The 14241-nt window shown below is 40.3% G+C and overlaps 1 protein-coding gene across 1 annotated transcript in view; it reads left to right on the forward strand.

The window, feature by feature from the left end:
- JAG2 (jagged canonical Notch ligand 2) overlaps positions 1 to 14241 on the forward strand; it is a 143706-nt gene that overhangs the window by 64222 nt on the left and 65243 nt on the right. Inside the window, 2 exon segments of the mRNA XM_020991252.2 lie at positions 3958 to 4012; positions 13409 to 13660. Coding sequence (XP_020846911.1) covers positions 3958 to 4012; positions 13409 to 13660 — 307 coding nt within the window.

Here is a 14241-nt window from a genome sequence, read left to right on the forward strand (position 1 = left end):
AGAGTGGTTTTGATATCCATTTCTCTTATTATTAATGCTTTGGAGCATTATTTCATATGGTTATTCATAGTTTGTTTTCTGAGAACCGTTCATATCCTTTTATCACTTCTCCATTGGGGGAATGACTCTTGCCTTTATATATTTGTGTTAATTTACCATGTGAATTGGGTATTAGACCTTTATTGGTTGGTTGGTTGGTTGGTTGGTTGTGGTCCTTCATTCTCAAAGAGGACCAACGTGACATCGCTGTGTTAGAGTCAAGTTTCTAGTGTGTCCAGCTGTGGCTGATCAGACTAATAAGATCTTGGAATACTCTACCACAGGTTGGGCACAAATAGTCCATGTGACGTTTGGGGTGAATTTTCTAAATTTGCACGTCTCACATTTCTTTTGAGCTACTTCAGTTCTGCTTTGCTCATAGAGCACAGAACCTTCTTTGATGAGGGCATGCCATGCTGGGCGGTCCTATGCCAGAGTCTCCCATGTCATGGAATCAGTTCCAGAGTTCTTCAGAGAGACCCTGATAGTGTCCTTTTATTGCTTCTTATGATCACCTGGCAGGTGCTTGCTTTGTGTGAGTTCTCCATAAAGTAGTCTTTTAGGGCAGCATACGTTTGGCATTTGAACAATGTGGCCAGCCCGTCGGAGTTATACTCTTTGCAATAGAGTTTGAATGCTTGGCAGTTCAGTTCGAGAAAGGACCTCACTGTCTGGTACCTTATCCTGCCAGGTGGTCTTCAGAATCTTCCTAAGACAATTGAAGTGGAAACGATTCCGTTTCCTGGCATGGTGCTAGTATACTGTCCAGGTTTCACAGGCATACAACAATGGCAAACCATTCCAGTATCTTTGCCAAGAAAACCCTAAATGATGTCGTGAAAAGTCAGACACAATTGAACAACAACAAAATTACCTACATGGAGTTACCAAAGGGACCCATACAGATCAGTGTCTAACTCCTAACACCTCATAGGATTCCTTCTCTCTAAGGAGTACACTTTGGTTGATCCATATGGGGCAGAAGCTTATGGGGATGTCTTAGACTTGCGTGGAGCTGAAGGGTCTCTACCGCTCTGGTGCTGGACTTGGAGACACAGTTTTACTAGCCCTGCCATAATCTAGCCATAGATAGTTTTCTTTTCAACCCTGTATTTCAGGCTGGTTCTGTGCCTTGTCCCCTCATTTTTAGACTGCCGATTTACATTGAAATTAATATATTCCTAAGTCACAGCTATTCCTATCTCCTGCTCAAATTTCTCCAGTTATTAGTCCACACCTATATAGATTGCCCGGGGTGGGGTGCGAGGTGGAGGAGTGGATTCAGAAGGGAATTGTCTATAGCCAAAATCTAAAATCACTGAAACAGGGTTCTACCCAGAGAGCAGGATCTGGTTGTGGTAAGCCTTGTGAAGACCATCTAGGTCCAATTTATCAGACCTTTTTCCTTTAGGAACTTAATGTCATTCCCAGTAGACCTCCACTGGGGAATAGGTTGCAATGTCAATTTATTTTTATGGGGTTAGGTATGCCTTAGCCACCTAAAACAGGACAAAGGATAGTCTCCACATGAAGACTATTCTTTCACCTGGCCTAAGCCCTCTGAGAGCTCCCTAAACCCATAGACCTCAGCTGCAGGGAAGGTCTCTGTGTTGGCTCCATTAGACCACTCCTTCATCAAGCCATTGTTGCAGTGACTTATCAGGTTACTATTTGAATTTCTCTTGCAGTCTCACCGATTCCTTGGGTGAAAACTGTTCACCCTTGCTCCCTCTGGGAAAGAAATTCCTCTCCATTGGGGATCGACAAAAGGATGATAAGCCTGGGGTTTCCTTATGATGGATTTCCAAGTCTCCTCCTCACTTATGCTTTCATTCTCCTTTCCTGTACCTCTGAGATCAGTTCAATGCAGGGAAGCCTTTGAGTTGGAGCCTGTACTTCCTGCCGAAGGTAGTTCCTGTCTTCGGCCTGTCGGCCCACACCATCATCAGCAAAGCTCCCTTTATTCCTTTGTTACCAGTTTCATTAGCTGTCCCTCAGCCTTTATCATACAGTTATTAAATGCTGAGGACACTGACTAGTCTCTGAATGTGCTGGGCAAATTTATGTTCAATAGATCCTGGCAATTTAACTTCTTCAGGATGTTCACCATCCAGTAAGGAATATACTTGACCTGACACTTTCTCTACCCTCCCTGGCAGCCTTGCCTGGTATCCACTGAGCCAGTCATCAGTGGGAGCCTGCTGTCTTCCGTTGAGAGAATTCTCTATACTTCACCAGAAGGGCCCTTGCCACAGGGTTCTGTACCTAGCCATTTGATCACCTCTACAAGATGTAATACTATATGTTTGTGGCACCCATTGTGACAGTGGGAACAAGGCCATCCTATCCCAGTAACTGACTGCCAAATGTTAGGAGTGGGCATGACTTAGTCTGGGATCTGTTCAGCTTCAGTGCTAGAATAAAACGAAACACTTTTGTAGGTTGTATAAAGTTTACTTAACTATAGCATAGAAAGGATATTCAAAAAAGATACTCCAGTACTTAGCTTGGGTAGATGCCCCATCTTTACCTTCTCCTTTCATATGGAAATGCCAAATTTGAAGAACCCAACTCTATGTGGCTATACCTTTGTACCAGGAAACCAAGTCACTATGGCCAAAAGCCACCTTTTGAAGCTCACTATACCCCCACCGAAGTGATTTTTCCCAGCCTTTGCATCCCTCCTCAAATTTTCCCCCACTCACTCTGCTGAGAACCTTGCTTTTCAATGAAAAAGAAAGAAGCCATTTGCCAAGAGTTTCCACTCTTCATCTGATATTGCTCCGATGCTTTTTGCCACTATCACCTCCTTCACCACTGGCTCACATGAAGAGATGAGCTTTTTCTTTGCTTTCTGTGTGTGCAAGTGAGAATAAATACAGGGCAGTTTGAGAAGGAGGACAGTAGTAGTTGAGACGATCAAGAGTGACTTCTCATAAAAGGTAGTACTTGAGCTGCATCTTAAAGGAAGAGATACTCTGTGAGGTGGACGTGAAGACAGAATCGATACCAGACATGAGAGACAGTTGATGCAGAGGCTGTAAAATGGGGACACTAATACCAGAACTCTTGTGAGGAAAGCATTTTGTAAGACTTTGAGCTGTAGAAGACCATGTCAGTCTTCTGCTTATAAATCTTCAGTGGCTGTCCTCTCTCTATAGAATCCTGTGATGCTCTCCACAATCTTGACTCACATCACTGATCTCATCTCCTATTACATTCTGGCTCAGCCAGACTGGATCGCTTGTTACCCTTGCATCCATCCTGTTTCCTTCTGGTTTCATACCCTGTACATACTGTTTCCTCTGCCTAAAATTGCTCCATTCCCCATCTGTCAAAGTCCTAACCATCTTCCAAAGTATATCTCAAAAGCCATCTTTTCCATGAAAACATCTTTGATTATTCCCTTCCATAGTTACAAGTGATTATGGAGCATTCTTTCATGTCTTTTCTCGCACTCTGCCTTATAATTGTCTTTTTCTCTTCCTAGATTATGAGCTCTCAGAATAATGAGAACTAGTTTTCATAATAGTAATTATGTAAGATAATTATATAAGTAGTAAGTGATTCAGTAAGGTTTCAAAAGTACTTTCTTCACAGCAGTCTTATGAGATAAGTAGTACAAGTATTCCCATTTTACAGAGATGGAAACTAAGGCCCAGAGAGAGAAAGTGATTTGTGTTAGGTCACACTCCATGGAAGATCTATGATTCCAATGCAGGTCTCTTGAATCCAAATCCTGGGCACTTTTCATAAATCTTGTGGAACCCCCATGTTCCCCAGCTGAGGTCCCTTCCCACAGCACAGGGTCAGAAATCAGTTGTTTGGATAAAATGGAGTGGAAATTAAAGAGTTATCAGTCTTTGGGGTCTAAGCCAAACCATCCACACTTAACTAGTGCTCTCTCTTTGTTTCTAGCGATCATTCACCCTGATAGTGGAGGCCTGGGACTGGGATAACGGCACTCAGAATGGTGAGTATATCTCCAGTAGGAAATTCTCTTGATAGGGTGATTTGTGGGAACTCAGGGTTTGTGAGTAGGGAGATAGGACTGGGATTGGACCCTGGAACTAGGATTTGGGAAGAGATGAGGGCGAGTTTGGTCTTCAGTGAGTAATGGAGTGAGGGTTTAGCTCTCTCTTTCCCAAGATAGATGAGAAGTGGATTGCCTACTGTCTCCCAACAACTCAGCAGAATCAAAGGCTACGGGCCACGAAGTTATTGAGGGCTGTGTCTTGTGCAGACTGAGGGGGACATGAGGGCTCAAAAGGTTCCTATAGTTTAATTATTCTTTGGAAATATTGTATAGAGTATAGTGAGGGAAGTTGATAAGGAGATCCATGATTAATTAACTTCAACAGCCTACCAGATAAAATCACCGTGTGTAATTGGAGAACGTTAAGGTGCCCTACTGTTGGCACAGAGACCAAAAGGAATTTTCACAGAAAACAGTTTGATTTTTCACCAGTTCTATGAAATATAGTTCTTCACTTGGGGTACATTCTATGAAAATATCTATGTGAAGTAATGCATTCAATGACAAAACTACTTGACAATGACAAAACCAATGACAGAACAGCTTGAGGTTGCCTAGGGCATTAGGGAGTGACTTCCAATCAACTTCAGTTCTCCTATTGCTTTTGAGAGCTCTGTTGGGACAAGGCTTTTGTGAGGGAAACAAAATGTTTTTTTGGCCTTGCTCAAATTTTTTTTAAGTTAAGGGAACAGCTTACAAACAATAGGTGATGACTACCATTGGTTGAATTGTATAACTATGTATTTGGGAGGGTGGGAAGGAGGTGAGTATAATCTCCAGACCCATCGTCTGTGACAAGCCTAGGTCCTCATGGAGTCATAGAAGGCTATTAATTTTCATTTGCTTGAGAACTGTGCCACATGGGCTTAACAGAAACTCTGTTAGGAGACACTTGAAAGGACAATGCTTTAACTTCCCTTAGTTAATAGAGAACAATCCAGAATTGGGACTATAAATACATATGCCGAAAGCACCTCTGTTGATTTGTTGCGTATAGCATATATTTAAGTGAGGTGAGAAGAGTATAGTAGAGGATTATTCAGGACGCCTCTGATCAATTAAATTCGTATCATCCCAACTGATTAAATCACAGAATGTAAGGGGGCAGGTTGCAGAGCTGTTAAAATCTTGACTGTAACATGGAGAAGTCGTTCACTGAAGCCTAATGGAATTAGAGGACAGTTTTTATTACCCTTTTTAGTGGTTTGACTAAATTCCTTAGGCAGACTTGATGGAATTAGAAGACATGTGCCAACATCCTAGACTCTAATGGCCCTTTAAAAATCTAGATACAATTTTCAGTGGAAGCAGAAAGTTGAAGCAGGAAGCAGCTTTGAGGTGATAATCCTGACATCAAAGACCTAAAAGGAAGAATTCAGCTTTTGAGAGGAGAATCACCCATTGCTATCCACTGCTCTCTGGCAGAGGTGTGGGGGAAGGCAGGATTGTACTCTCGTCTACCCATACTACTCCCCCATCCCCACCCCACTTGGCCACAGTACTTTACAGTGGAGCTACTCCTCCGGTAGGAGCTACTGCACGAGCTGGCTTAAGGAAAACTGAGGCAAGTGAGGAGTAGAACCTCTGGCAGCAGGGAAGAGAGCCAAGTGTGAAAGAAGAGACAGCTAGCTAGCTTTGGAAGTTAGAAATTGAGCTGTGGACAGTCAACCTGAGGATCTGTCCAGTTACAGATGCTGAGTCCAAGGGTGAGTAGTGTGATGACACCACTGATAGAGAAAGGACTTTGGGATCCAATAGTCCTGGAGATGTAGGTTGCCTCGACCACGTGTATTTCCTACCTGTATGCCTCTTCACCAGGGTACTCTGTGTGTATGCTCATTCTTCCTACTGAGCTGTGTATGTTGATGGAGGAGTATCCCAGTTTTATGGGGGCAATATTTTATAGCTACTGTTCTTATGCCATATCAGAAGATGTTTTTGTGTTGAACTAATTGTCTGTTGGTTAACTATTAAAGGGGCTCGTGAGCTGTTGTTTTAGTCACATGGACTCATATGAATTCAGGGCAGTTGCCTCTCACAGAGACCCAGCCTTTGAGCATGCGTTTGGGGTAGCTCTGGAGGGAATGCCACAAATGGAAACAGCAGTGGGTTTTGTGTTGAAAGACCTAGGTTGGAATCCTAACTCCAGCATTTGCTTAGCTATCTGACCTTGGGGAAATCACACAAACTCTCTGTGACTCAGTTTTATTATTTGTAAAATGGGGGTAATAATACTTTTACTACCTACCCCCCACAAGGTTATTGGGAGGAAAATGCAAACTTTAAAGTGCTCTATGAATGTGAGCTGATATTAATTTGTACAAACAAGCTATATGCCAGATAAATATGAAATAATTAACAGAGGGAAGGCAATAGAATTAGTGAGGTTGGGAAAGGCTTTCTGTTGAAGATGAGATTTTAGCTGGGACTTGAAGGAAGCTGGGGAGGTTAAAGTGGAGTGGAAAAGGAAGGGCATTACAGGCATGGTAGACAGCTAGAGAAAATGCCCAGAGTCGAGAGATGGAATGGAGTGCCTTGTTTATGAAACAGCAAGGAGACCTGTGTCACTAGATCAAAGAGTACATGGAAGGTAGTAAGATAGAGTGGACCTCAGTGTCACAAAGACTTGAGTTTAAGGTTGGTCTCTGATAGACTTGTTTTGTAACTGTAGGCGAATCACTTAACCTGTCAGTTCTTCAGGGAACTTTCTAGAACTATAAACTACAGAGCAGTTGCTGATCTGTTTTAGTAGAGGGAGTTTCCTCATTGGGTATTCCATATCCTCATAAAAGTACAATTCTGTCCTTCCCTTCCACCCCAACATGTATTGTGTTTTTAAGTTTGCAGAGTACTTTATATGCCTTATCTGATTTCAACCTCATAGCAGTCTTATGATGTAGTTACTATAAACATAGTATTATCCCCATCAAAGGTAGGATTTGAACTAAGACCTTACTTAGTCCAATAGTCTACCATAATCTGCTATGCCATGTTGTCTCATCAAAGTATGGTATTACAAAATCCAAGGTGTGGACACCTCTAATTTAGTTTACTAAGTGGATGGCCATTAGTGCATGGTCAGAAAATCACTTTATTTACTGGGAGAATCAGTCCTTCATAACTAAAACAAGGTCACGTATATCAGGCATCAGAAAGTCACGGAACACTAGAGCTAGAAGGGCATCTATGCAGTGTTAAAGGTCACAGGATAATAGGTCAAACTCATTTGTCTTACAGATGAGGAAATAAAATTAAAGAAATTATATTAGTTAAAATTGAATTAAACAGATGAAAAATTAAAAATATATTTTCCTGGGAGCTAACAAGTGGTACACATCTTTTGATATATTACATATGTACACACACACACAAATCAACTTTACAATTTGAAATATTAAACTAAATGGAGGGTTACTTTCTTCTCAAGTTGAACATGCAGAAATGGAAATGAGTAATAAAGGAAATATTGTTAGTATGTCAAACCCTTACCCCCCACCACCACTATCACAAGATTCAAGATCTTTATATTTCAGAAAAACCAACCAGTGAGAGCTGCAAAGGAACAGGAAACATAGAGACAAAAATGATGACACATTCTTAAAGAATTATAAATAAATAATTTACCTATTTCAAAGATAAATATTTTCAAAAATAGGTTCATACCTCTGAAGACCATGATCAGTTATCCAACATCTACAGTAGGAAACACAATTATTTGTTTACTTGCAGACCCCAGGGAGAATGCAGCTAAATGCAGAGAGAAGGTTTCATATCTGTTTATATAGTGCTGGTGTTTACTGGATGTAGGAACTTGAAAGGAAATTTTCCTTTCAGCACAGATTCAACTATTTTTGATAGCTTCTTCATAGCTAGTAGGGGGCCAGCTGGAGGCCAAAGGGTGCTCCCTGTGTTTTGAAGGTTATATTGCTGTCTGTTAAGTATCTGTTAGATTTATAAACACACTTGTCTGTTGATGATTCAGGAGTGAAGATTCACAGCGGGCTTTCCAGACTCTCAATGTTAAAGCAAAGGGTGAATGATTTGCAATAGATAGTTAAACTAGTTATTGGAGATATTTGAGCAAACCAATTAATGAAAGAGCAGTGCTTAGAAGTTACAGAAAGACATATTTTTGTTCGAAATAAGGAAGAATTTCTTAAGAGAGCTGCCCCAAAATGGAACCGGCTGCGCGGAAAGGTGGCTTTCTAAAAGTGAAAGCTAGGTGGTCATTTTACTGGAGGGGATTCCTGCTCAGGTGTGGGTAGGGGTAGCCATGATTCACAAAACCTAGTAGGCACTTACTAAATGTTTGGAAAGAATTTGTTATGTGGAGACCTTTCAGATTGAGGGACAAGAGAGAAAGTACATAAATCATTTGCCCAAGCAAGACTTTGGTGATGACATGCTGTAACCCTCTTCTGTTGGTTTGGGGTTAAGAGGGAAGGGGTCTGGATTTCATTGCTATTTGAGTGACTCATTTTAGTATTGGATTCTTTCTGTAAGAAGGTGACCTGACAATGAGGCTCTGATTTAGAAAGAGTCTTAATCAGAGCCTATAACTTCCTGGCTGTGACAGAGAAGGGGTAAAATTTATCTTGCCTTTTACACCTCAAGGACTAGACACATTCTTTGAATTAAAAGGAACTTCAGAAAGTCATTTAATCTAAACTGAGATCATATGAATTGTTCAGGGTTGAATGTCAAGTTAGTAGTGGAGTTGGAACTGGAACCAGGATTTCTCGATTCCCAGCCTCATTTTACAGAAGCAGAAATCAAGGTCAAGAAACTTCCCAGAGATCACCTAGCCTGTTAGTGGCTAGTAATACAACTTCCTCATATCACTGCAAGAGTGGGGCTCTATTGATTATTCTACCCACTAGAAGCAGTAACTTTAGGTAAGAACACGTTTTGACTGAATTAAACAATCAGAACTGAGTGTGAACATGGCTAATTCACCTCTTGGAATCAATCAAAGCCATTGCATAAAAGACTGGGTCATGCCTTAAGCAATTTGTGTAAAAGGAAGAAGCTATTTCAGCAACAAGAGGTTATAATATAAGGACCTGAATTTGAAGAGATTGAAGCAAGCGTGGCATTTCAGCACACCTTTGAGGAGAAAAGGAAGTCCTGAGCTGTGGCAGAGAAGGGAGATATTAAGGGCAGTCACTGGCTCTGCAGGCATCCAAGGTCAGCTCTCTACCTAGCTTCTTTGCTGAACCCCCCCCCCATCCTCCATGCCTATTTATCTACAGAAACTGTAATGTAATCTGCTGTTTTATTACCCAAAGATTTCTAGTAAACCTAATTTTGTCTCAACTGCAAAAAGACCAGGAGTTAACTAGAAATAGATATAAATGTGAAGTCAGTCAGAGAGCCTAACATCTGCCTAAATGTTAGGAATTTTCCTAATTAGAGTTTTAGAGTAATTGTGGCTGACTTGAGAACTTTTCATTGAAAATAAGCCAGAGAGAAGGGAACAAGTAGATGTTAGAGGGGATACTATTGCTCTTAGGTTTAAAATAAGCTAATTACCATAATAGAATGTTGCTGTATTACAGATAGGGAAACTGAGGCCCAAAGAAAGGCAGTAACCGTTTTTACACAGTTATTTCTAGAACCCATATCTGTGTAGGGTGTTTCTCCTTTAACACTAGAAAGAGGTACATTTAGAATAAATTGAAGATTTTCTAACCTCTATGCAAAGGCAGCAAATTCATGGAATTCTTCACACTGTGCAGAGGTAGCAGGCTGGGAATATGAAAAAGCTTAGAAAAAGATTTTTTTTCTGCTCTCATTTTGTATTTAAGTGTAAAATTTAAAACAAAATTATCCCCAAACAAAAAAATTTTTTAAATAAAGTGAACACAAAGTAAAAAAATAAAATAAAGTGTGCAGACAAGAAAGTTTTTGTAGGTGACACATTTATATCATGTTGGGTAACAAAATGACATAATGATGAAAACATTTCCAGACATCTGTTTTCAAAATGCTCTTTCTATATTTGATAAACAATAAAGAATTTGTTCATAGCATTAAAAAAAAGTTTAGAGAAAATCCTAAAGTATGTCTATATAAGGGGATCACTGACTTGTGGGAGAACTAGGGGTACCCCTACCTACCATCAAGCCTTCTCTTGTATCCCTTAAAAGACTTCCAGCTCTGCTATTTCCTACCTTTGTGACTTTGGGTAAATCCCAGTCACTCCTGGCTGCCTTCTCCTCACCAGAAAAATGAAGTTATTGGATTAGGTATTTTCTAAAGTTCTGTCCAACTCAAAGTCCTATGAACATTTAGCTTATGCTGCATACTAAATTAGGGGTATGGTGGTGATTCGTACTTCCTCAAAAGTGAATTTTGCTCAAGTACAAGTGGGCCCTAATGTACTAGGTTGAGTAAATGAAAATTCTAAGTTAATTAAATTTGTAATCTAAACTGAGCATTTCCAACAATAACAAAATTGCATAGTGCAGGGGGAAGGAAAAGGAAAGGAAATCTATCTAGGATAGGAAATGCTTGGAACTGCATAAATACTCATGGATGGACACACACACACACACACACACACACACTCTCTCTCTCTCTCTCTCTCTCTCTCTCTCTCAGATTCCAATAAATGAAAAGCTAACCAGTCAGTCAGGTACATCTGTTTAGAAAACATCCAGATCATTAACTGGTACGTCATTTGTGTTTTCATTGATTCAGCTAAAACAAACATTTTTTGAACAGTAACCATGTTCAGGGTCCTCTGCTTGGCTCTAGAATACTAAAATAGAGAGAACATACCTTCTCCTCTGAAGGGCTGTACTGGGCAGAAGGTCAAATACATGCACAGAAATTGATTCTGACAACTTTTCAGAGTTTGGGGGGCAAACTGCCACAAATGTGCATACACTTACACATATATAGTCACAGTTATCTGTTGGGTTTTTTTTCTTCTCATCTTGCTGCCAGTCTCAAATTGGCTCTGAATAAATTAGGTTTTGAAAGTGAAAGGAAAAAAAAAAGAGTGGAAGGCATCAAGAGTTATATTTACCAGTTGATAAAGTAGTCAAAGGATGTAAGCAGACAGTTCTCAAAAGAAGAATGTAAACAAAAAAACCATCATGTGAAGGATTGCTCCAAATCACTAGTAAGAGAAATGCAAACAAAACAATTCTGAAAATTAAAACTTCATACCTAGTAAATTTACAAAGCTATCAAAAAATGGGAATACTCAATGTTGGAAGGGCTGAGGAAGGACAACTACACTAATACAGTGTTGGTAAAGCAGCACTTTTTATAGTATAAGAGAACTGGAAATGAAGTAGTTAGTCATTGATTTAGGAATGGCTAATCCAGTTGTGGCACGAGAATGTAGTGGAATCATAAGCAAAGTAATATGTTGAACACAGAGCATGGGAAAATTTATATGAATCGATACAAAGTGAAAGCAGAAACAGGGAATAAATAGACACAATGACTACAGCAACCCAGATGGAAGGAACAACAATGAGAAAAAGAAAACTAAATGCTGTATAATTATATTGGTCAAATCTGGCCCCCCAAAAGAGATAACATTTATCTCCATCTCATTACAGAGGTGGGATTGTTACATATACTGTGAAACTCAGTTGAGGTTCATTTTAATGAACTGCTTTGTCCCCCTCCCTCTTTCTTTTTTATTCTTTGTTATATGAAGGGTGGCTTTCTGGATAGGAGAGGGAAGAATGTTATTTTTGGAAATGAAAGTGATGGGAAAACAAGATGAATAAAAACTTAGCAAGAAGAAAATAGAGAGAAGCGGGTGAATTTGACAATGTGGGCATAGTAGGATTCCATCCTTTTGGGGGGGGGGGAGCCACTTCCTCCTGACTGTGGTCCAGTTCCATAATATTTCCTCTGGGTTGCCCTCAGCCTGGTTTCCTGCCCCGCCTGTTGCCAAACACTAGACAACAAAGCCTTCCTCTGGCGCAGAAAACCCTGGACCTCCGGAGGAAGCGTCCACTTAGGCACCAGGCTTTATAGCTTTCTAAAAGGAGGCGAAATAAAAGGGCTTCATGCTTATTCTCCCACTCCAATCTGCCCTTCATGTTTCTACCAGAATAATTTTTATTTTTTTATAATTTGTATAAAATTTTTATTTTATAAACAATTTTTGTGTAATTTAGATTTTATGTATAATATAACATATTCTACTAGTATATATTTTATTATGTATTAATGTAATATATTATAAAATAATAATATAATGTAATTTATATACTTTTATATAATTTTTGTAGAATTTTATAATGTATCTCATATCATTATTCCAGTATAAATCTTTGGTGATCCCTAATAGCACGCTACGAAAAGTTTAGTACTTTGCCTGGCATTCAGGACCCCACCTTTCTTCCCTTATTCATTTTTCTCATTTCCACGCATTTATACATCAATCATGTTGGACAGCTTCTCTTGTCTTTTGAACTTACCACACATGTGCTCACTTGTGTGCCTCATCTCCAACTGTTTCTTCGGCTTGGAATGCTCTCCCCCAGTCTCTGTCCATTGAATGTTCTTTCTTTAAAATCCTACTTTTATGCTGTCTCTTCCAGGAAAACCACTCTGATCTTCATTCAGTAATGGTTTCTTACCCTAGCTTGATGTACATTGGCACTTCTCTAACGTACATACTCTAGTAGAGTACTTGTCATGTACTACTCTGTATTAGGGCTATTCACGTCCATGTCTCCCTTCTAGATTGTGAGCTCCATGACAGCAAGGGACTATGTCCTCTCTAGCTTTGTGTCTCTTCCATCAGCAAGGACAGGGTTCTAGATAGAGGCACTTAATAGAGCTTTGTTCACACAATAGGCATTTATTCAGCACATAATATTCTTGAGGCAGCTAAGTGGTACAGTGGCTAGAGCTCCAGATCTGGAGTCAGAAAGATTTGAGTTAAAATCTAGCCTTATCACTAGCAATATGACTGTGGCTAAGTCACTTAACCTTTATCTGCTTCAGTTTCCTCATCTGTAAAATGAGGATAACAGTAGATCTTTCCCCCAGGGTTGTTAGAATAAGATGAGATATTTGTAAAGAGGTTTGCAGACCTTAAAGCTCTACATTAGCAGTTATTATTCTAGGTGCTAGGGGTACAGAGACAAAAATGAGTTGCCTCTGCCCTCAAAGAGCTTACATTTTATTAGAGGAGTTGACGTGTACATATCAATTGTTGAGTTGAGTTCGTGATCACATTGGAAAGGAGAGGAGGATTGGATTTGTGAAGGATTTCTCATGTGTATTCCTCAAGATGATCAGTTCTACCTTTCTCCTTCCTTCTCCATCCCTTTCCCCACTCTCTTTGTCCGGCAGATGGGCTTCTGATCGAAAGAGTGTCCCATGCAGGAATGATCAACCCTGAGGACCGCTGGAAGAACTTACACTTCAGTGGCCACGTGGCCCACCTGGAGGTGAAGATTCGTGTGCAGTGTGATGAGAACTACTACAGCAGCACCTGTAACAAGTTCTGCAGGCCAAGGGACGATTTTGTGGGCCACTACACCTGTGACCAGTACGGCAATAAGGCCTGCATGGAAGGCTGGATGGGCCCTGAGTGTAAGCAAGGTAACCATAACCATCACATTCAAGTGGGAGACAAAGAAACAGAATGAACATGGGGACTTACAATTCCACCCTTATTCCCTATATTAATATCCATTTTAGGTTGTTTTCTGCCTCAGATCACATCTGGAGTTTATATTTAGGTCTGGGTACCACATTTTAGGACAATCATATATATATGAAATGAAGTATGTCTTAAGGAGGATGACAGGAAGGTTGGGGGAATTGGAAGCTGCAGTGAGAGCCATGCATGTACACCCAGAGCTTTACGCCTCTAAAGGTCTTTCACCTTTGTTTTCTCATCTGCTTTCAGAACAGCCCTGTGAGGGAGGTAGGGCATGAGCCACAGGCTTTAGGGCTGGAAAAGACCTTAGAATTATCTCATCCAAAGCTTCACTGGTCTTTTTTACTACAAATCTAGCTCTTTCTCCACTGTACCGTGTTCTCTATCATACAAAGATAAGGTGAGGGCAGACATGCTTATTGTCTCAAGTATTTAAATGGCTATCCTATTAAAAGGGGATTTGACTTCTTCTTGGTCTCAGGAGACTGAACTTGGAGGAAATAGTAAGTCGCAGAGGTTT

This window comes from Phascolarctos cinereus, unplaced genomic scaffold, assembly GCF_003287225.1.
Source record: "Phascolarctos cinereus isolate Bilbo 61053 unplaced genomic scaffold, phaCin_HiC Scaffold_2;HRSCAF=192, whole genome shotgun sequence".
Classification (NCBI taxonomy): domain Eukaryota; kingdom Metazoa; phylum Chordata; class Mammalia; order Diprotodontia; family Phascolarctidae; genus Phascolarctos; species Phascolarctos cinereus.